This window comes from Chiloscyllium plagiosum, chromosome 39, assembly GCF_004010195.1.
Source record: "Chiloscyllium plagiosum isolate BGI_BamShark_2017 chromosome 39, ASM401019v2, whole genome shotgun sequence".
Lineage (NCBI taxonomy): Eukaryota > Metazoa > Chordata > Chondrichthyes > Orectolobiformes > Hemiscylliidae > Chiloscyllium > Chiloscyllium plagiosum.
In genome coordinates this window covers 4,169,086-4,192,976 of record NC_057748.1, presented here as the reverse complement: position 1 = coordinate 4,192,976, position 23,891 = coordinate 4,169,086, and the positions used below count along the sequence as shown (strand labels likewise).

Here is a 23,891-nt window from a genome sequence, read left to right as displayed (position 1 = left end):
TTACAGCAGGCTTTGGGGAACATCTCTGGGACACCCGCACCAACCAAACCCACCATCCCGTGGCCCAACCTTTCAACTCCCCCCTCCCATTCTGCTAAGGGCATAGAGGTCCTGGGCCTCCTTCACCACCGCTCCCTCACCATCCGACACCTGGAGGAAAAACGCCTCATCTCCCACCTCAGAACACTTCAACCCCAGGGCATTAATGTGGACTTCACCAGTTTCCTCATCTCCCCTCCTCCCAACTTTACCCCAGTTCTAGCCTTCCAGCTCAACACCATCCCCATGACCTGTTCTACCTGCCAATCTCTCTTCCCACCCATCTGCTCCACCCTCCTCTCTGACCTATCACCTTCATCCTCCCCTCCATCCACCAATTGCACTCTTAAGGTACCTTCGCCCCACCTCCACCCATTTATCTCTACACCCCACTAAAGCTGCCATCTCCAACTTCTTAGGTATTATTCCCCACCACCCCAGTCCATGTCTGCAAAGCTTGCAGAGAGCTTACTGTACAAACAACTGAAAGTGTAGGCCCAGCCCATGTTTGAGGATGCCCGGGATAGTGATAGGACCTCCCACAACAATCCCGAAATGCTAACTCCCTCAAAAAGATAGTCCACGTCCACCGTACCATTCTCACAATTTATCCAAGAAACCCTTTCCGACCTTGAAATAAAACAAGCCTAGACCACGTCCTTCACATGCCTTCCATTTTCACACTTACATGGAGATTGTGTACAGAAACAAAGTACTCCAAAATAAATTTTTAAAAAATCCAGAGTCCAAACATTAATTATTTTATTTGTAAATACATGCCAACAAACTATTAATTTATTTTGGAACTTCACTGTCCCTCCTAGCTGTTACATTAGGCAGAAGCTAATATTAGAGAGGTCTTCAAGATTAAGGGGGTTTGATTAAAAAAAAAGTGCTTAACAAAATGATTCTTCCCATTGTTGGCAAATTCAAAACTAGATGATAAATAAGATAGTCATTAATAAATCCATCAGGGAATTCAGGAGAAACCTCAAACTCAACAGTACTCACTAGAACAAGGAATATTTGAGATTATTCACCAATGATTTGAAGGGAAAACAACATTAGTAGGAACAGAACAAGCTGGTGGGGTGGGATAAAACATACAAGGTCTACACAAATCATAAAAGTGCTATCATGGACCAGATAGGCTGAATGGCCCATTTCTGCCCCATATACTCTAGGGCAGTATTTCAACACGAAGTAGGAGAGAGTGTTTTAATGGGTGTTCATAGAGTTGCTCTACAACTGACCTCTAGTGGCACAAATCAAGTATTGCTACATTTCAGTTCATACCTCCCCACTCATTTTAAAAAAAACCTTACTTCTGCTTCAATTTTCCTCAGGACTCCCACCATGAAACAGCTCATTACCTCACCATCCAGAGCCAGCTCTGTTTGTTTGAAACTACAACAGCCCTGAGCAAAATAAGAAACTGCCTGTAATCACAAGGAGAGCTCAGCAGCGACTGACTAACAGGCAGATGATTGGGTATAATTCTGTACTTTGTCTTCCTCCCCATGTCCCAAATTAATTCAGCAAGACAGACTTGCCTGTTAGTAGCTATGACTAGAATGTGGCTCACTGGCAGAGAATAGGGATTATTGTGGTTCTGTTCGCAGAGCTGGGAATTTGTGTTGCAGACGTTTTGTCCCCTGTCTGTCTAGGTGACATCCTCCGTGCTTGGGAGCCTCCTGTGAAGTGCTTGTGATGTTTCCTCTGGCATTTGTAGTGGTTTGAATCTGCCGCTTCCGGTTGTCAGTTCCAGCTGTCCGTTGCAGTGGTCGGTATATTGGACCCAATATACCGACCACTGCAACGGACAGCTGGAACTGACAACCGGACACAGCAGATTCAAACCACTACAAATGCCGGAGGAAAATCACAGAAGTGCTTCATGGGAGGCTCCCAAGCACTGAGGATGTCACCTAGACAGACAGGGGACAAAACGTCTGCAACACAAATTCCCAGCTCGGCGAACAGAACCACAACGAGCACCCGAGCTACAAATCATCTTAAACTTTGAATAGGGATTATGCTAAACCCAGTACAGCCCAAGACACAGTGTGCATGGTTGGAGATATCTAGATAGTTACTGCTTCACCAGTCACTACCAAACTACCCCTGCTCCTCAATACCCCACCAGTCACAGTGAAACCCCTCCTTTCCCTCCACCCACCAAACCAACCCTTCAGTCATCAAACTACCCACCCAACCCCCAATCCCCCTCTCCCCACCAGTTACCAACTCCCCTCCCTCCCTGGTCACCACCCCACCTCAGGTGAAATCACATCTTGTTTCCCTTCAGTCACTACTGTCAATAATAAAAAAGAACAAACAGCTGGGAGTCCCACAGACCAGGGCCCCGAGACCCTGAAGATAGCCCTATTGTAATGAGCCACTGAATGATGAGGGAGGAAGAGCCCAGCAAGAGCCAGTGAAGGAGGTAGTCATGGCCTAAGCCACTCAATAGAAGGACCAAGGAAGTAAGCTATTACTGAAAAGGCAGGCACATTGCCCAAGCTTTTCACCTTGCGCTGATCAAGACAAATGCAAAAATGCCAAATTTTAAACAAACAGTCAGAACAACTAGAATGTTAAACTACATCCACTGTAGGGAAAAGCAACACCTGCAGTGGGAGAAAGCAACAAACTGCACCAACATTAAATCTGTAGAAGAAATTATTACGACCGTTTGAAAATTTGACATCCTGCATTTGCCCTGATGTGGCAACATGCCTCACTTTTCAGTGACATTTCAAGGTCTGTATCATCAAGTGACTGATCAAAGTTGTAGCTTCCAAAGATGTACAAGATAGAATGGATAAGAGAAGAGTCCATTATCTCACACACAGCAGGGTGTAGCAGCATGGCTGGGATGATTAACCTAACTAATCACCAATCCTTCATGTGGCATTTACATTCATCTGTTTTAAAAACAAGAGGGAGTCCCTGTTGCTTTGTCAAACTCTGACAGAAACCTGATATGCAAAGCAACTGCTCGACTCTGTGGGACCCAATTCTGATTCAGGACAAACATTTTCACGCTCTCATAACAAAGAATGAGTGGGAATAAACTGACTACACTCCACTCTCCCTGCCCCCCAAACCAGGGAGCTGAACATATTGAACAGTCCAAAACCAAGTTGCTATTGTGATGACCCACATGAGGTGACCAATAGGCATCTTTGAATAAATGGAAGAGCAAATAAGCACATGGATGTCACTGGGCAAAAATGGTGTCAGTCCAAGATAGTAACAAAGTGATGCCCTGTATACACAGAATGAAGTGAGTCCTCAAAAGACCTCTATAGCTCCTCAGAACCCAGAGGGATAATGCTACAGAGCACTGGAGGAGTCTGCACTTTCACTGGAAAAAGGATCAGAATGCAAGGGGCTTTGAAATCTCATGATTTCACAGAAGCAGTTTTGGGCAGAAAAATCATTACTGCTTAAAACCCCCTGGCAAACCAGCTTAGACCTCAGCTCTGCTGAGAGAAAAGAACTGCACAAACATACCAAGATTGTGTTTGTTCAGCAAGGCAAGGGTTACAGAACTGTAGCCAGGTCGCGGTCAAGCAGGAGGGGAGTCAGTAGGAATGAGCTACATCAATTTCCTTTACATTTTTCTAAATCAGGCCCACGCAAATTTAAAAAGAAACAAAAAAAAAATAAGTGGGGAAAGGGACATTGTTTCGGACATGGTGTGGGCGAATGCCCCTTCTGTTTGGAGAACATACTACACAGCTTCAGCAAAGCCCACTCGATTACTGGCACGGTCGAAGACTGTGTAATAGCAGCCAATGAAAACGTCGCCCAAAATCCAGAGTGGCCCAGCTGGAGGAGGGATGTTCATGCCCATGAATCCACTGAGGCATAGGGTTTGGCCAAACTTGCTGATCTGCAGAGAGAAAAAGACAGGGGGAAAAAAAATTAGGGAAGACCAGGAAAACCAAAATAACTGCAGATACTGGAAAAGCTCAGCAGGTCTGGCAGCATCTGCGGAGAGAAATCAGAGTTAATGTTTTGGATCAAGTCACTCTCCCTCAGTTCTGAATATTGAGCTGCAAGTCCATAAGCCCTAGTTAGGGCACACTGTTCAGTTCCAAGAAAGGGGCACTCTAGCCGAAATGTCAACTGATTTCTCTCCACAGATGCTACCAGACCTGTGGAGCTTTTCCAGTAACTTCTGGTTTTTTTCCCCTTTTTAAAGAGGGATTATAATCATAGACCAATCTCAGTGAATAAGAAATAGTCACTCCCATTAGTAAATCCCACTAGTGGTGGAGGTAGGACACATGAGTGAAAGCAGGGGAGGTTCAACAGGATAATGGTGCCATCATTAGAACGATCAACTCAGAACTCTAACCTCTATGATTAGAGAGTCTGAATCCTACCATGGAACATGGTGAGCTCTGAATGCACAAAATATTAGCATCAAAATACCAGGCTAATAAACATCCCATCTGGATCATGAATGCCCTTTAAGGTAGGAGATCTGCCAGCCTTATAGTCAGGGATGTGGTTGCCTTCTGGGCAAACTAGGGATGGAAAATAAATACCTGGCCCATTAAGTTTACAGTGACTAAAGAGCATCCCCCACAGACCTCGCCCCCTGCCCTATCCCAGTAACCCTGTATTTCCAATGACTAGCCCATCAATCCTGCACATCCCTGGACACTGCAGGTAATTTAACATGGCCAATCCACCAAACCGGTACATCTTTGGATTGTGGGAGGAAACTGGAGGAAAACCACTGACAGGGAGAACATGCAAACTCCACAAAGTCACCTGAGGCTGGGTCCCTGGTACTGTGAGGCAGCAGTGCTAACCAAGTGTGCCATCCTTCAGTCACTGGTCATTTTGCACACTGACTAAACAGGGACAAACTAGTGTTAAGTATATCCAGCATTCCTTCACTTTGTCTGCCTTGTTTTGCCAAAAAAGGCACTCACCAGTTCAAGTCAATACAGGCTCCTGAAATTGTGTACAGAGTCTAGGACACACTCCCAGGACAGTACCAAAGGAGTGCAGGACAGCTGGAGATGTAGCCCTTGCGCAGGAGACATGAAACTGAAGCGATTTCAGTCCATTTGAGTGACGAAGTACTGCGAAACAGTTGAAAGAAGCACAAGGGACCTATCCCAGTGTCCCAGGCAACATTGGTGCTGGTTCCAAAGACAAACAGTACAGAAACAGAGGACATTACAGCACAGTACAGGCCTTTTGGCCCTCTAGTTGCACAGGTCAGTCCACCAATCTGAAGCCCATCTAACCTACACTATTCCATATGCCTATCCAGTGACCATTTAAATATCCTTGAAGTTGGCAAGTCTACTACTGTTGCAGGCAGTGCATTCCACACCCGAGTAAAGAGACTACCTCTGACATCTGTTCTATATCCATCACCCCTCAATAAAGCTATGTCCCCTCATGCTAGCCAAAGGAAAAACACTGTCCATCCTATCTAATCCTCCGATTATCTTATGTCTCAATTAAGTCACCTTTTAACCTCTCTAATGAGGACAGCCTCAAGTCCCTCAGCCTTTCCTTGTAAGACCTTCCCTCCATACCAGGCAACATCTTAGTTAATAGCCTCTGAACTCTTTCCAAAGCTTCCACATCCTTCCTATAATGCAGTGACCAGAAATGTACGCAATACTCCACATGTGGCCGCACTAGAGTTTTGCACAACTGCAGCAGGACCTCATGACTCCAAAACTCAATCCCTCTACCAATAAAAGCTGACACACCCTTGAAAGGCAACTTTCAAGGATCTCTGTACATGAATAGAGATCTCTCTGCACATCTACACTACCAAGAATCTTACCATTAGCCCAATACTCTGTATTCTTGTTGTTTCTTCCAAAGTGATTCACCTCACTTTTCCCCACATTAAAAACTTCATTAGCCACCTCTAAGCCCAGCTCTGCAACTTCTCTATGTCTCACTGTAACCTACAACATACTTCATCACTATCCACTATTCCACCAAACTTAGTGTCATCTGCAAATTCACTACGTCCTCATCCAGAGCACTTATAAAAGTGACCAACAGCAGTGGCCTGAAAACAGATCCTTGCAGCACATCACTGGTAACTGAATTCCAGGATGAACATTTCCCATCAACCACCCTCGGTCTTCTTTCAGCAAGCCAATTTCTGATGCACTGTTAAATCACCCTCAGTCCCATGTCTCCCATGTTTTGGGCAACAGCCTACAGTAGGGAAACCTTATTAAATGCCTTACTGAAATCCATATACACCACATCAACCATTTCACCCTCAACCACCTGTGTGGTCACCATCTCAAAAGAACGCTGAAGGTTTGAGAGAGACAACCTACCCTTCACAAAACTGTTGACTATCCCTAATCAACATATACCTTTCTGGATGATTATAAATCCTCTAATCTTTTCCAACACGTTATCCACAACCAAAGTAAGGCTCACTGGTTCTACTCCCCTTCAAGGGGACAACATTTGCTATCTTCCAGTCTTCTGGCACTATTCATGTAGACAATTACAACAAAGATCAAGCCAAAGATCTGCAATCTCCCTTGCTTCCCAGAGAATCCTAGGATAAATCCATCCCATCCTTCAGTCGAACACATTCACACCAATCAGGTTTCCCAAATTATACTAGTCCCATTTGCCTGCATTTGGCCCATATCCCTCTAAACCTTTCCTATCCACGTACATGTCCAAATGCCTTTTAAATGTTCTAACCGTACCTACCTCTGGGAGCTCATACCATACACCTACCACCCAACGTGAAAAAGTTGCCCCTTGGGTCCCTTTTAATATCTTTCCCCTCTCACCTTAAACTGAAACCCTCTAGTTTTGGCCTCCCCTACCCTGGGAATAAAACCTTAGCTATTCACCTTAACTATGCCCCTCATGATTTTACCTCAAACAAACAAAGGTCACCCCTCAACCTCTGATGCCCAGGGGAAAGAAAGAGTGTCCCAGTCTATCCAGCCGCAAACCCCCTAGTCCCAGCAACAGCCTTGTAAACATTTTTCTGCACCATTTATAGTTTAACACCCTTCCTATAGCAGGGTGACAAATTCTTAAGTTATGCTGAAAAAGTGACTAGATGGCAAAGCTTTTGTTATGCATTCATCAGGGCAGATACAAGAATAGCAAGCTTCAAAACAATTTATACCACAGGAGGAAAGGGTGCTGGTTGGTTGGAATTACCTGGCATTTGGAAAGCCTATTACTCTGTGGTGCTTTGGCATAGTAACACTCTAGCCAATCGGAGCAGACTTACCCACAAATGATTATGACAATGTGTCAATGTTCATAATCATAGGAACAGGAGTAGGCCAGTGTTCAATTCCAACTATTTAGAAATTGTACTTAAAAGTTCACACCCCTTGCTACGTTGAGGTTTGGACAGGTGTCCTTTAAGGGACAATGGAATGCTGGTCTTTATTATCCAGAGGACTGGAGTGTAAGGATGAAGAGGTTTGCTACAAAACCCTGGTTAGACTCCACTTGGAACATTGAGCAAATCTGGGCACCACACCTTAGGAAAGATATACTGACCTTAGAGAGTACGATATAGGTTTACAAGATTGATAGGAGAAAGTGAGGACTGCAGATGCTGGAGATCAGAGCTGAAAATGTGTTGCTGGAAAAGCACAGCAGGTCAGGCAGCATCCAAGGAGGAGAATCGACGTTTCGGGCATGAGCCCTTCTTCCGGAAGAAGATTACAAGATTGATACCTGGACTTCAGGGGTTAAGTTATGTGGAGGTTATAGAAATTACTAATTGCTGGAAAAAACTCATCTGTAGAAGGGTCACTGAAACATTAACTCTTTGCACAGATGCTGCCAGACTTGGTGAGATATTTTCCCAGCAATTTGTTTCCAGCATCCTCAGTTCTTTGGGGTTTTTCTTTTGTAAAATACAAATTAGCCCTGCTTTCTCAAGCTTAGGGAGTGAATGAGTGGCTTGATCAAAGTCTTCAAAGATATCAAAAGAAAAGACAAGGTAGATAAAGATAAACCATTTCTACAGGTTAGGAATTCTAGAACTAGAGGCATAGTCTGAGAATTAGGGCCAGACCACACAAAGAATGGTAGAGGTTTGTCTTTTCTTGTTGATACCTCAAAGTCTTCAAGGTAGAGGTTTAGAATTTTCTTCCACAAACAGTGTGGATATTAGATGAACTGCCAATTTTAAAATCAAAGATAGATCAATTTTGTTAAGGTATAAGGGATATGGGCCAAAGGCATGTATGGAGTTAGGCCACAGCTTACCCAGGATCTCAGGGAATGGTTGAAGACTCAAGAGGCTAAGTGGCCTACTCCTGTTCCTATGATTATCCTGTCAGAAGTCACATGACCAGGTTATGTTCCAACTGGTTGATGTGAAATCACAAGGTATTGGAGTATTGCTCATTTGTCACCTGACCTATTGGTGTCATGTGACTTCTGAGTTTGTCCACTTCAGTCCAACTCCAGTGCCTCCACATCATAATTAGCCTTGGATGGAGTCCAGTGAGATCATCAAGATGCCACCCCTCCCCTTATCGCTGCTTTATCATGGACAACATGTCCATCACATATGACAGGGGTGACCTGTTGGATGCGATGCTTCATAGAGTCAGTCATACAGCACAGAAACAGACCCTTGGGTCCATCCAGCCCATGCCAACCATAGTCCAAACAAAACTAGTCCAACTGCCTGTTCCTGGCCCATATCCCTTCAAACCTTTCCTCTTCATGCCCTTATCCAAAGGTCATGGAAACCCTAACAAACCACCTTCCATGTAAAAGATTTGCTTTTTTTTTTTAAAAAGTCTCTCCTTAAATGTGTCCTCGGTCTTGAAATCCCCCATCCTGGAGGAAAGACAGCAACCATAACTATCTATATCCCTCATGATATTGTGAACTTATACAAGGTCAACTCTCAACCTCCTACACTCCAGCCAGCCATTCTTCATAACTCAAACCTTCCATTCCTAACACCTTAGTAAACCTCTTCAGTTTGATAATATCCTTCCTACAACAGGGCAACCAGAACTGGACACAGTCTCCAGAAGAGGCTTCAAAGCCCTTTTCTCTTTCTTAAGAGACAGATGCCAAATGCAGAGCTACTAACTTGCTTTCAGAGTTGCTGATTAATGTTAAACCACAAAGACTAACCAGTGAAAGGCAGCAGCTCACTCACCTTCATCACATACTGCTCTCCTGTCAGGGTGAATTCTTTACCGCCCAGCTTGAAGGTGACAACAGGCAGATTGGGAATCTTCGCACAGTCGATCAGGTACTGTGGAGAATTCACATCAATTGTCAGGGCAAGTTTCAGATCAAGTACAGCCACATCAGTAACCGTGGTCAGAAGAAGAGACACAAACTTTCATTTCTATACTACCGCTCTGTTAGCACAGCTCTGCAGTCTATGAAGCATTTCTGAAATAAGGTGGTGAGACCATGATGTAGCAGAAATGTCATTGGGCTAGTCACCCAGGAAAGTGGGCTCAAATCCCACCATGGCTACAAGGAAAATCAGAGTTAAAAATCAATAAATCTGAAATATAAAGATAGTCTCACTGTTGTAAAAATCCATCTGACTCACTCATGTCTTTCAGAAGGCAATCTGTCATCCTTACCCAGTCTGGCTTACATAATTCCAGACCCACAGCCATCACTTAACCACCTTCTGAAAATGGCCTGTCAAGGGCAATTAGGGATGGGAAATAAATGCTGCCCTTATCACCAATGCCTACAACCCATGAATAAATAGAAGGGACAAATAACAGAAAAAGTACTTCTGCTGCAAAGTTGAGAATACAGAACTCAGTGGGAACTTCCTGTGAGTGAACTAACAGGAAAGAAGTTTAAAAAAAAAAACGACCAAATAACTGTTTAGAAGTTCATGGAGGAACAAATTTGGTCAGAAAACTCCAGTTCTTTGAATAGTGTCTGTGGTATTCTTTATGTCCCTTTGAGGGAGCAAATACCCCAGAGTTTAGTATCGCATCTGAAAGGAAGACCCTGAGGGGTACAAGGTGTTAGAACTGATTATGTCCATCTCTTGACTCTCTTCTCTTCCCCCCTCCCCCAACTTTGAAAAACCTCACTTCCATCATTACATCAGCAAGCACACCCATTCTAATACCTTTCCAAACCAACTGGAAAGCGAATGGAAATATTCTAATTACCCAAGTGCATCTTTCTGCAATTTGCACTGTAGGGATTTGAGCAGATAGACTGAGGATTCCAGCTCTGTCCTAGAGGCTCCAGGAAGTTGAGATTAACTTCAGGGAATGCTGCATGTGCAACAGTAAAAACAGATTTGTTTTCCTTAACATTTATTTATATATGTAAAGAAATCCAACGTTAATGTTAAGGACTCCTTAAAAGTATATAAATGAATAAACGTTAAGGAAAACAATTGCATTTCACTGTTGCACTTGCAGCATTCCAAGAAGTTAATCTCAACTTCCTGGAGCCTCTAAGGCCTATCGGAAGGATTTTGTGAAATTTGAAAGGGTTCAGAAAAGATTTACAAGGATGTTGCCCAAGGTTGGAGGATCTGAGCTATAGGGAGAGGCTGGGGCTGTTTTCCTTAGAGCATCACAGGCTGAGGGGTGACCTTATAGAGATTTACAAAATTATGAGGGGAATGGATAGGATAAGTTGACAAAGTCTTTTCCCTGCGGTCAGGGACTCCAGAACTAGAGGGCATAGGTTTAGGATGAGAGGGGAAAGATATGAAAGAGACCTAAGGGGCAACTTTTTCACACTGAGGGTGGTACGTATATGGAATGAGCTGCCAGAAGATGTGGTGGAGGCTGGTACAATTGCAACATTTTAAGAGGCATCTGGATTGGTATAGGATTAGGAAGGGTTTGGAGGGATATGGGCCAGGTGGGACTAGATTGGGTTGGGATATCTGGTCGACATGGACGGGTTGGACCAAAGGGTCTGTTTCCATGCTGTACATCTCCATGCCTGATGCCAGCTCTGTCCATCTGCTCAAATCCCTACAGTACCAATTTCAGTAGCACATATACTAAAACTGGAATCAGAATACCTGTATGGCCCCCACACAAGGATGCCCTGTAAAATGTAGTTGGTTAGCTCAGTGTTCTGGATGGCCAGCTTGTGGTGCAGAGTGATGCCCATGGTGCAAACTCAGTGCCCACACCTGCAGAGGTCAACATGAAGGTCATGTCTTTGCAACCTCACCCACATGTGGGAGCGGGCCATTCAGCCCACAGAGTCCACACCGATCCACCCTCCAACCCTATCCCCATAATTCTACATTTCCCAAGGCTAACCCACCTAGCCTTCACATCCCTGGACACTGGTTGACAATTTAACATGGCCAATCCACCTTAGTCCAAAAATGTGCAGGTTGTGGGAGGAAACCCAAGCAGACACAGGGAGAATGTGCAAACTCCACAGACAGAAACAAGGATGGAATCGAACCTGGGTCTTTGGTGCTGCAAGACAGCTATTAAAAAAAAATGTCCACAGCGTCACTCAAACTCCCATTGTCAGCCCTCATCTCTCACTATACTGAGAAGAAATACACTGTCATACCAAACTGCACAATGATGGAGGAGCTCTTTGGCAGTCTGAAGTGAGTTAGACTCAAGAATCACGAGGAGGATCAGAGCTCCTGAGGTAAACTCCATCCTCACCCTGCACTGACTCTCGCTCTACCAAAAACAGGGAATTATTAACTGGTCAGTGAGGTGGAATTTCAGACTGATATGAAGGTTTTGCATTTGCAACATGCGGGGTATAGGACAGCACTAGAGAGGGAGCAGAGGAAGTTCACCAGGATGTTGCCAGATGGGAGAGTTTCAGTGGTGAGAGATTGATAGACTGAGGTGGTTTCTCTTGAAAGAGAAGAGAAAGAGGGGACACGGATAGGGTAGATAAGAAGAAACTTTTACACAGATTGCTGGAAAAGGTCAGCAGGTCTAGCAGCATCTGCTAAGAGAAAGCAGAGTTTCGGGTCCAGTCACCATTCCTCAGGACCAAGAGGGTCACTCGACGCATGTTAACTCCGATTTCTCTCCACAGATGTTGCTAGACTTGATCTTTTCCAGCAATTTTCATTTTTGTTTCCGATTTACAGCATCCACAGTTCTTTCCATTAAAGAATGAACTTTTCTTTGTATTAATGGACAACTGGACGGGGGAAGTAGGCATATACTTAAAGTGAGGGGGCAGGAGGTTTAGAGATGACGTGAAGGAAAATATTTTTCACCCAGAGGGTGGTGGAAATCTGGACCTCACTGCCTGTGAGGTAGAGGCAGAAACTCTCAACATTTAAAGTGTGTTACTGTGACAACTAAATGCTGCAAGATCAAAGTTGAATAGTGAGGTGCTCATTTTTTGACTGGTGTACAACTGATGGGCCGAAGGGCCTTTTCTCTAAGCAGTAGATCTCAATGACTCTGGTTGCAATGATGGTGTAATTCAGCATAGAGTGTCTTCAGGATGCACTCTGTCCACTATTTTGCACAAGAGTTTGCAAACTTGTTTGAAACCGCTCACAAAGCCACTCTAGACATTTCATTATATTGAAGGAGCTATATGAAGAAAGCAGTTAGTTATTGATCAGCGATTAATTGCATCCACACCTCTCCCTGAATCAAAGGCACCGCTCCAATAACTTTGTGAAGAGCTCTTATCTCTTCCACTGGCCCGACAATAAGTGACGTTCCAGTATCCACTATCGCCTGGCAACTGTCCTTACACAGGGTCAGCTGATTTCCTACAGTCACCCTACAGTAAAGAGCAAGAGAAAAAAAAAAGAGAACTGGGTCAGGGACATCAAACAAAACAAAATCTGGAATTTCTCTTTTAAAATTCCTTCCACAAGGTTATGAAAGGTGCTGCGCACTTACTGGTCAGCCTTTATCTGCCAATAGGCTTGGCGGGTGACATTGAGATAGTGAAAGTCTCCAGTGTAATACTTAGAATCCACGCCTCCCAGCAGCAGCTCCCCTCCAGGCTGTGTGCTCACATTCCTCAAACACAAACACAAAGCAGCTTGGAAACAGCACCAAAATTACCATTTCCATTTTTAAACACAGGCAGAGTGAATAGATTCACGATACGCGAGGGGGTGAAAAACTAAATCAGGGTGAAGTGAGTGGGAAGTGGAACAGTACATCAAGATGTGTCAAGGGGCTGAGCAGCCAGGGGAAAAAAAACGACAGAGGGGCCAGAATAGAGAGAGAGAGCGCACATACAGATCTCACCGGTTCAGGTAGAAAGAGAAGATATTTTTCTCCAGCTGCTTTTGTTTCATCATGTTGTCAAAGACAGGCAGGACACCATCGATAGATATCGCGGGATAGCCCATGCCGAGGATCCCATCGAATTTTGCCACAACAAATACAATTCCAGGCTGTTTAACCGCCTCCCCAAAAACCTGCTTTGGAGTCACCATATCACCAATCTATAATTTAAAAAAAAACCAAAAGCAACAAACAAGATCACAGCTCTGCTGAGCACAAGTGGGACTCATGTTCAGAATAGGGCGGGGGAGAAGACAGGGCCAGTCAGCCTGCACTTACTCAGACCTGACTTTCAAACATTTTCCAGCAGGAGACACTGGATAGCAATCAGGAAAAAAAGAGAGGCAAGAGACAGCTCTATCAATTAAAAAGCAATACTCAGGCCACTGGAGTCCTCAAGATGAAACAGATTTGCAAGAGGATTGGTAAATTCACATTTAATCATCATGATCAACTCCAATGTAATTCAAAACTTGCTAATTCAGAGAACCACTCCATCTGTCCCCACACTTTATTTGGGTTGGTGACCCTTTTAATTGGAGTAAGTGATGTTGACAGTGTTTTTCAAGATTTGTTTCAGTAACTCCATAGCATTGACAACAAACAGGTACAGTACAGGGTTTGATACAGAGTGAAGTGCTATAGTCTACTCTTTTATACAGAATGTAAAGTTCCCACTACTCTTTTGAACTGAAAGAAAGCTCTCAAAATTTTAAAGCTAAAAGTAAAGCTCCCTCTGTAGTGTCCCCAAACACACACTCAGGACTTGTACAGTACAGGGTTAGATACTGACTAAAGCACCTTCTACTCAAAACTGAAAGTAAAAAAACTCTGTATTCTTAAAGTTTAAAGTTTACTACTCTTTCAAAAGGCAACTGAAAAGTAAAGCTCCCTCTACACTATTCCCCCATCAAACACTCCCAGGACAGGGACAGATACACATTAGATTACACAAAGCCTCTTGATGGGCTTAATGCTATCATGCAAAGAGCAGGGATTTTTTCTGGTTACCCTGAAATAAATATTTCTCAGCCAACACCTTGTTTGCACCTATCTCGCTGCAAGCACTGCTTCTCAATTATAATATTTTAAATGTGTTTCATTTGCTTTGAAATATCCCAAGATTGTCAAGCAGCACTTTTCCAATGTCAGAAACGAAAGTGTCGGTGAAACTCTGTTGGTGGACACAGAAACAGAGTTAATGTTAACTGTCTGTTTTTATTCCTAGTTTTGAATGTATTTTGCTTCTCTTCAAAATATCATGTCTCTTCTCCTTTAAAAAGGGTCTGGAATGACATATGCCTGGGAAGGATAGTGTGCAGCAAATTCCAGTCAAGCTGCTCAATATCTATGGCCCCAGTGTCTATTTACCATCTTCAAGACTAGTCAAATAAAAGGTTTCCTGATGGAGATTATGCCTGAAACATCGACTCTCCTGCTGTCACATTAATCCAATTGTCCAGTTTCAGATTAGTGTGGAAACAGGCCCTTTGGCCCAACAAGTCCACACCAACCTGCTGAAGCGCAACCCTATTCCCCTACATTTACCCCTTCACCTAACACTACGGGCAACTTAGCACGGCCAATTCACCTAACCTGCATTTTTGTAGTGTAGGAGGAAACCCACGCAGACACAGGGAGAATGTACAGACTCCACAGAGTCAGTCGCTTGAGGCAGGAATTGAACCCAGGTCTCTGGCGCTGTGAGGCAGCAGTGCTAACCACTGTCACCGTGTCACCTCGGATGCTGCCTGACCTGCTGTGCTTTTCCAGCCCCACACAACTGATCTCCAGCATCTGCAGTCCTCACTTTTTTCTCGATTCATATTATGTCAAGAATACAGGAACATTAAAGAGGATGGAGGACAGACTGAGCAGGGAATTCTTCACAGTTGTAAGGTTGATGTCAGCACCCAATTAAAGGACACGTGATGGGAAGATGGACCAGTTTCGTATTCTGAACAGAAAAAGGTCTCTTTACAGCCGATTTATGCATCAATAGGATGTCAAATGTAATGTCAGGTTCTCAATACGATTGGTGCTGTAGATGCTAATCAACTGGATAAAGCAAAGCAGTGGTCAATCTGTCCCAATAGTAGCATCGGCTGCACTTACTGTTAGAGAATCTTGGCTGAGGAATCCTGAAAGGCTCCCAGAGCCATAGCGAATAGCAAACTCTGTATCATTCTTCACATATGTGCTCGACAAGCTTGATTTGTACTTGTGGTGAATCCCTACACAGGAGGAAACAGAACACAAACACATGAACTTCCCACGCACGATACTCTTTACCCAATATAAAAAGTACAGGGGAGCCACTCTGACATTGCACAGGGTTAGATACAGAGTAAAGCTGCCTTGATCTCTTAAACCAATGGGAAAAGAAAGCTCCCTCAACCCTGTCCCCAAAACACTCCCAGGACAGGGACAGTTTGGGGTTAGATACAGAGTAAAGCTCCCTCTGTGCTACTCCCCATTAAACACATCCAGGACAGGGGCAGCACAAGAATTAGACGCAGAGTAAAATTTCCTCTACACAAACTAGAAGTATTGCTCTCTCTACTCTTAACTGAAAGTCAAGCTCTCAAAATTGTCCCCAAACACCCCCTAGGACAGGCATGGGTTAGATAAAGTATGAAGCTCCCTCTACTTTAAAGAAAAGAGATAAAGAAGCTCCCTCAACACCACCTCTATCAAACACTCCAGGGACAGGAACAGCTTGGGGTTAGAAAACAGAATAAGGTTCCCTCTACTCAAACTGAAAAATAAAATCTCCCTCTATATGGTCCCCAAACTCCCAGGACAAGGAGAGCACAGGATTAGGTACAGAGTAAAGCTCCCTCTACACTGTTCAGCACTCTTCATGAATTCTCAAATCAATGCTTCCTATGATTAGGCCATGTAGGCGGTTGCCAAGTAAAGTAGCAGCTCATTTCAAAGAATTCCAGAGATCAAGAGCAAATGCTGGTCTAAGCAGCAAAGTACATATCCTGACAACTAGATATTTAAAAAAAGTCCACAAGTTTTCTTCAAGCTCAGCAAGCTAATTTATACGGACTTATTAACCTAAGCTACAAATCTTCTCAAATATCACAGATATATTAAAAAAGTTGATTGGAGCACTCCTGCTCTTTACTCACAGCAGGCGATGTCAAAAAAGGAGCAGCGGGAAGATGGAACCCAGAGGTTGGATGACCCAGTGTCGAAGACCACAGTGAACAGCTGTGGTGGGGTGCCGAGACCAATCTTACCATAATACTGAGCCTGAAAGACAGGAGCATTGGGTGAGAGAAATCTGCACAAAACGAGTATGTGAAAGAGTAGGCAAATACTCAAACCCAGCTGACACCCTGTCGCATTCTAAATGACAGCCTCACCCCCCCCCCCACCCACCCCACCATCACTGTTCCCTCAAGTAGCCAAGTCCACCATGCACAAGTCCCAGGTGATACTGGACCAGGAGTTGCATCAAATGATACCACTTCAATGATCTTTCCTCTACTCAGAAAGGTCAGAGTTGGGACCATCAACAGATTAGATTCCCTACAGTATGGGAACAGGCTCTTCGGCCCAACAAGTCCACACTGACCCTCTGAAGAGTAACCCACCCAGACCCATTCCCCTACTCTATATTTACCCCTGACTAATGCACCCAACTGTGGGCAATTTAGCATGGCCAATTTACCTGACCTGCACATCTTTGGATTGTAGGCGGAAACCAGAGCACAAGGAGGAAACCCACAGACACTGGGAGAATGAGCAAACTCCACAGACAGTCACCTTCAGCAGGAATCGAACCTGGATCCCTGGAACTGAGAGGCAGCAGTGCTAACCACTGAGCCACTGTGCCTAGTAGTCAACATCATTTATCCAGTCCTATACCAACTTGTACCTCAATCCTGCAAGACCTGGACAACATCCAGACTTGGGCAGATAGGTGGCAAATACTCTTCACACCACATGATTGTGGATCAGTGACTATCTCAAGAATCTAACCCTTACCTGATGTTCAATGGTACTACCAACATCTGTGGTTTACTGAACCAGACTAGCTATAAAACACTGCAGCTATTAAGGGCAACTCAGAGGCAAGGAATTCTGACATGTGTAACTCACCTGTTGTTGATCATGGACAGGCATTGAGGAGACAAGGCATGTCAGGAGTGGGAGATAGTGATCTCCAGCATCTGCAATCCTCAAAGTTGAAGAGTGTGGTACTTGAAAAGCACAGCTGGTCAGGCAGCATCCAAGGAGCAGAAGAGTCAACATTTCTGATGAATAGCTTTGCCTGAAACGTAGACTCTCCTGCTCCTCGGATGCTGCCTGACCAGCTGTGCTTTTCCAGCACCACTCTCCAACACAAGTGGGAGCGTGATAGAACACTCCACTTGCTTGACTACAGCTCAAACATTCAAGCAGCTCAATATCATCCAGGACCAAGCAACCCACCTGACTGGCATATCCATCACTGACACTCAGTAGCAGCAGTGCGTGATATCTACCAGATGCACTGCAGCAAATCACCAAAGATCCTTAGACAACACGTTTCAAAACAGACCACAACTTCCATCTAGAAGGAAGAGGGCAGCAGATACATGAGAACACCACCCCCTGCCAGTTCCCCTCCAAGCCCCTCACCATCTTGATTTGGAAATATAATCACCACTCCTTCAGTGTCACTGGGTCAAAATCCTGGAATTCTGTCGCCAAGGGCATTGTGCTGTAGATTGACCCACATGAACTGCAGCAGCTCACCCAATCTTCTCCACAGCAACTGGTGGGGGAAAAGGAATAAAATGCTCGGCCAGCCCATGATACCCACATTCCGTGATCTAATTCTAAAAAAGAAAATCTCGTTGTACCCTTCAGTCAGCTTCTCCATGCTCTCCTCTCCACAGACTCTGTATAGCAGAAACTAGTAACCCAAAAGTTCACCACCTCAGCCCAACACTCCACAGCAGGGTTGCCCAAGGTGAGGCTGCATTGTCAGAGACAACACCTGAACCAGGAACTGTTCCCAAACAGTGCCCCATCACGTGCAACTTCAGATCGACAGCACATTCAAGAATGCAATTTCGGCAAATGAATCTGCCTTTCCACCCGAGCAGGGAACTCTCTAGGGAAATCTTCAAGATAGGTCAACCAGGATGTGGCAGGTACAGGTGAGGGAGAGCCAGAGGACAGAGAGCAAGCAAGTGGCTGATTTGACAATCACACTCACGTCCAAGTAGTTGGTGAGTATTTCGGGAGTCTCCGCCTCCTTTTGTGGTGATTCCGTGTACTTGTCAGGGCTAGGTTCACCAGCAGCAGCAAGGCTATCAATGGAACCTGCAACTTCAGTCAGTGCCCTTCGGATGGACTGGAACTTCGTCAGTGGAATTCTGGCAGGCATAAAAACAGAAATATTAGTTTTTCTTTCATGCAACTCTCGCTATGGATCAGACCAAACTTCAATATATTCAGAGGATAGGGTCCACTCCTTAACTACCTTATTTTAAAAAGAGTAAGGTAAGGTGTTGCATTCCAGGTGCAATTGGATGCTTAAAGTTTGAGTGTTTTGATCAAAGTATGCTTTATTCAGACACTAGTGAAAATACAATAAGAAATTGGAATAACTCTTGGAAAACTTAATAGATTATTTAACCCCAAAATAGCAACCGTTCCAATAGAGTAACATCACAATCACACCCTTGGCAAAGGCAAATTCAGTAAAATAGATTGTCTCACATGCAACTTTAGCAGCAGTAAAAGAAACCCCAGGTTTTAGATGTAATTGGAAAGAGTAAAAACAGCTTCCACATCCAGCTTCAAGACCCTTGCAACTGCTACTGAGAAAAAAACCTAAAATCCTGGTTCTGTAGGAACCTGACCCCACCTATTCAGGGTGCTTCAACTGTTCCAATTATTATATAAAAAAACCCCAAGACTGTACCTCAGCTCAGAGTAGATTACTAGGCACCTCTCAACCCTCCTTCACTTAAAAGAAAAAGCAGGACAAAATACATCCCTTAAAGCCACAGTATTGTCACTCTATACCACCCTCTGACAGACTCCAGCTGGAGAGTAGGAACAAGCCAAAAACTTTCCATCCAAACCAAGAGCCACAAACAATTAATCAACTATCCCACAAAGGTCTCACAGCTGAACCCAGATCCTACCTTCACCCAATGCAGGACCCCTGACCTACTCTTTGTCACCCATCCCCTCCCCCGTAAGGCTATTTCACTAGTACACTGGGAGGTTGCACTGTAGGGACAGGTAATGACAGTGGTAATATCAGTGGGCTTTTAATCCATAGGCCAAGCCCAACAATAGGTCATTGGTTCAAATCCTTCCTCAGTAGGTGGTAAGAATTCAAAAATCAATTCTAAGTGCCCCCTCCCCCCCACTTTTTTTCTCCACTGACTATGTGCAAATGCCTTAAAAGGTAATCAATTGGAAAACATGGGTGACTTATTGATGAATAGTTAAAAACAAAAAGCCATTGATTTGGTGGTGGGAAAGCTGTTCAGCTAAGATAGATAACACTTTCTAAAAATCTGGATAACCCCCAACCCCTCAGTCTGCATTACTTTTATTGGGATTTCTACATGAAGAATTCAACAGGTAATAGATAAAAGAAAACATGGGCAGCACGGTGGCACAGTGGTTAGCACTGCTGTCTCACAGCACCAGAGACCCGGGTTCAATCCCCACCTCAGGCGACTGACTGTGTGGAGTTTGCACGTTCTCCCCATGTCTGCGTGGGTTTCCTCCGGGTTCGCCGGTTTCCTCCCACAGTCCAAAGATGTGCAGGCCAGGTGAATTGGCCATGCTAAATTGTCCGTAGTGTTAGGTAAGGGGTAAATGTAGGGGTATGGGTGGGTCGCGCTTCGGCGGGTTGGTGTGGACTTGTTGGGTTGAAGGGCCTGTTTCCACACTAATGTAATCTAAAATCTAATTAAAAAAACACCACAGTGATTTGGTGACAGGGGAAAAGGTTCAGATGTGTGTGAGAACATTTCTGGGACATGATAAAAAAAATTAAAGTCTGGGATGATCACCCCTTTTTCACAGCTACCTTCATCCTCCAAGACAGTACATGTTGTCCACTAGTACTTAAATGCCTTTCTTGAAGTGGGCACTGCAGGGGGAGGAATGATTTAAGGACCCCCTCATTCTGAGTTAGCACTCTCCCCTTTTCCTGCTATCTCTCACATCTTCTCGGCCTAACTGGAAACACAGGTAAGGCAGCATCCAAGCAGGAGAATCAACGTTTCGGGCATAAGCAACACATTTTTCAGCTCTGATCTCCAGCATCTGCAGTCCTCACTTTCTCCTGGAAACACAGGTAATCTATTTGTGGTAGATAATAGATGAAAAATATCACAGGTGATTTGGTGGTGGGGTAAAAAAAACCCTTGTGCAATAACAAAAATTGAGAGATAACACTTCCAGATTTTAAAACCAAAGAAATTAATGAAACAAAGTTGATCTCAGTGATCATTACCATTAAACTACTGTCCATGGCAACCAATTGTTGCAAGAACCCATCTGGTTCACTAATGTCCTTCAGGAGGGAAATCTGCAGTCCTGATCCTGTCCAGCCTATACGTGACTCCAAGACCCACAGCAATGTGGTTGACTTCACTTTCTGAAATGGCCGAACAAGCCATTCCATTCAAGGGGACAGGCAAGAAATGCAGCTTTCCCAGTGACTCCCATAGCCCAAAGAATAAAGAGATTAACGGCAGAGAACAGAGGTCACACCTATTGGAAGAGGCTTGGGCTCCTCTGGGAGAGACTACAGGGCCAATCGGAGAAAATTATGAGCAGCAAACTATCTTCTGCAGGTCCCTTCCAAGCTACTCACCATCCTGACTTGGAAATATATCCCTGTCCCTTCATTGTCACTCGGTCAAAATCCTGCTACTCCTTGCCTAGGGCCAGCACGGTGGCTCAGTGGTTAGCACTGCTGCCTCACAGCACCAGGTTCAATTCCCACCTCGGGTGACTGTATGGAGTTTGCACATTCTCCCCGTATCGATGTACGTTTCCTCCATGTGCTCCGGTTTCCTCCCACAGTCCAAAGATGTGCAGATCAGGTGATCTGGCCATGGTAAATTGCCCATAGTGTTACGTGCATTAGTCAAGGGTAAATATGGGGTAGCGGAATGGGTTACTCTTCAGAGTGTTGGTGTGGACTTGTTGGGATGAAGGGCCTGTTTCCATAGTGTTGGAATTCTAAACTTCTAATCTAAACATTGGACGTCTACCTGCAGCAGTTCAAGGAGGCAGCTCATCCCCATATTTTTCAACAAGACAACTAGGGATGGTCATTAAGTGTTGACCTAACCAAAGAAGCACACATTCCCCGAATGAAGAAAGATGAATAATTGCATATTGCAGTGTGCTGCAACGTTTGTGGTTTAATGGTGCAACGACTCACCACAGATGGGTGCTCACTTCCTGCTTCTGGACCTTGCAAAAATAGTGACATTTTACACAATAAAGGGTGGACCACAGTGTAGGGCACAATTCTACAACAGGCCAAGACAGAGGTAATTCCCCAGGGAAAAAAAAAGTTTCTTCAGAATTCTCCCTAAGACTAAAAACATTCCCAGGGATCCCTGTCACATTCAGAGCCTTGGTGGTGACAATTTACTTTCATTTCCCACCTCTCAACAGTTCTTAAAGGCCATTAGGTCTGTGCTGACCCTTGGAGGATTTTAAAACACTCCCAAGCTGATCTCCAGAGCCCTGCATATTTTGCTTTTGCCATAATACATCCTAAATTACCTTGAACTCGCAAGTCTCTGATCGCAACAACTTTATATCCCACATCTGTCTCCCCTCCCAGGACATTTTTTGCTGGTTAGTTTATTGTGACCACCCCTCCCCCCCAACATGGTGCCTTCTCTGCCAGTGAACACAGATTTTCATTTTTGAAATCCCTCCCAACTTTCAGTTCAGAAAAAGGAAAGTCACAAGATGTTTCAACATGGACTGGAACGGATGTCAACTTATATTAAAAAAAAATCCATCATGGGGAAGTGAATAAAAAAAAATTAGCCTTAGAAAAATAAGGGAAAACTCAGAACTGGAACAGAGCATGCTGGAGAGATTATTGGACTGGGGTCTGGCACAGGCAGACTGAGCTACTGACTGCACGGTGAAGTTTATCTGTAATTTATTTCTGACTGTAGTATTTATCCTTTTAATTGCATCTTATTTCTAACTTATACTATGAACTAAGGTAATGCAACTCATATTCCTGTTTTTGTATCTAAGATTTAGACCTGGTACTTTGTACCCAAGACAGCATCATGAGAGGCACATTGTAAATTTTTCACTGCACTCCTGTACTTGTGTACATGCAACAAATGAAGGATATTCTATCGTAAAGGCCTCATCAGCTGACAGCACCCACTGGTGAAGAAAGAAAATGTGTGAGAAGCCAAGTCCTAAAGGAGGCAAAGGGGTAAAAGCCAAAGGAGGAATTTGAACAAGAGGTGCAAGAACCTTTGCATAAACTGCCCCAAGTCAAACAATAAAATTACTGATATAGACTGCAGGAGCCAGAAAGCCTCTTGGACAGAGGAAGGACTTTGAGCTCAATACAACCTCAAGGTGAAATGGCAACATTGAGACATTTGATATGGTTCCATTAACTGAACCTTATAAACAAACAAACAAACCTTAAAAAAATTCTTGCCAAGTTCTGCTCACATTCCAGTCTGTACACAGTAAAGTTTATGTAATATTGCTTTAATTGAATACTCAGTCATTTGCAGAGACATTGCATTATAACTTTCACTCACCAGATTCCAGCCTGCGCCACACTCCCAGATAACTATTATCTAACATATGAATCCCCCAAAAGCATTGATTATATGCCAGTCTGTAACCCACTGCCAGATATCAGTTCATCTATCTCAGCCCCTCTACCCCTCAGGCTGTAACCAACTCCAGCAGTACATATTAACCACAAGGAATGAAATACATTAGTCATTAAAAACTGAAGCCTGCAACAAAGGGACAGTCAGCAACGCAAATTTCAAGTTTTTTTGTTCTATAGGTAAACTGGTCAATAACCACACAGCCACTTTATGGATGTTATTATAGATCCCCAGGACAGGCTGACCTTCATTCCCTCAGCCACAGGAAAGTAGCTCAAACACATCACCCTGATCACTGCCATTTGACATCATCTGGGTGATAAAAACCACACAGGCCCAGCAGGAGCCTATTCTCATGAAACAAGAGTTGGTCAAGTCCAGGCCCTGACTCAAACAGAACCATCCATTCGATACCATCATCCTCACCACCACCACCCTCCTATCTGAGAGAAGACAGCACCACATCCTACACAGTACAATGACTGAAGGTTAGAATTGTAACAAACCCTTACACAGAGTGGTATGGGCCTGTCTATACTCACCTGATAAGGCCATCAGAAGAAACTAGCAATGTACAAAACACAACCACCCGCACCCACCCCATTTCTGAACCACTTTAATCCACCCCAACAGCAGCAAACAACTTAAACCCTCCTGGTCACTCTCCTTGCTCTGTGTGTCTGGAGGAAGCTTCTAG

At 44.2% G+C, this 23,891-nt stretch overlaps 1 protein-coding gene across 1 annotated transcript; it reads right to left on the bottom strand.

Annotated features, from left to right (window-relative positions):
• Positions 1 to 2,974: 2,974 nt before the first annotated feature.
• Positions 2,975 to 23,891, bottom strand: LOC122542132 (cathepsin D-like). The gene is made up of 9 exons (XM_043679533.1): positions 23,737 to 23,891; positions 18,538 to 18,697; positions 16,457 to 16,580; positions 15,432 to 15,550; positions 13,278 to 13,477; positions 12,921 to 13,043; positions 12,654 to 12,798; positions 9,221 to 9,319; positions 2,975 to 3,940 (listed from the first exon to the last, which is right to left on the bottom strand). The coding sequence occupies exons 1-9, from the start codon at positions 23,796 to 23,798 to the stop codon at positions 3,779 to 3,781; spliced, it is 1,194 nt and encodes a 397-aa protein (XP_043535468.1). The 5' UTR covers positions 23,799 to 23,891; the 3' UTR covers positions 2,975 to 3,778.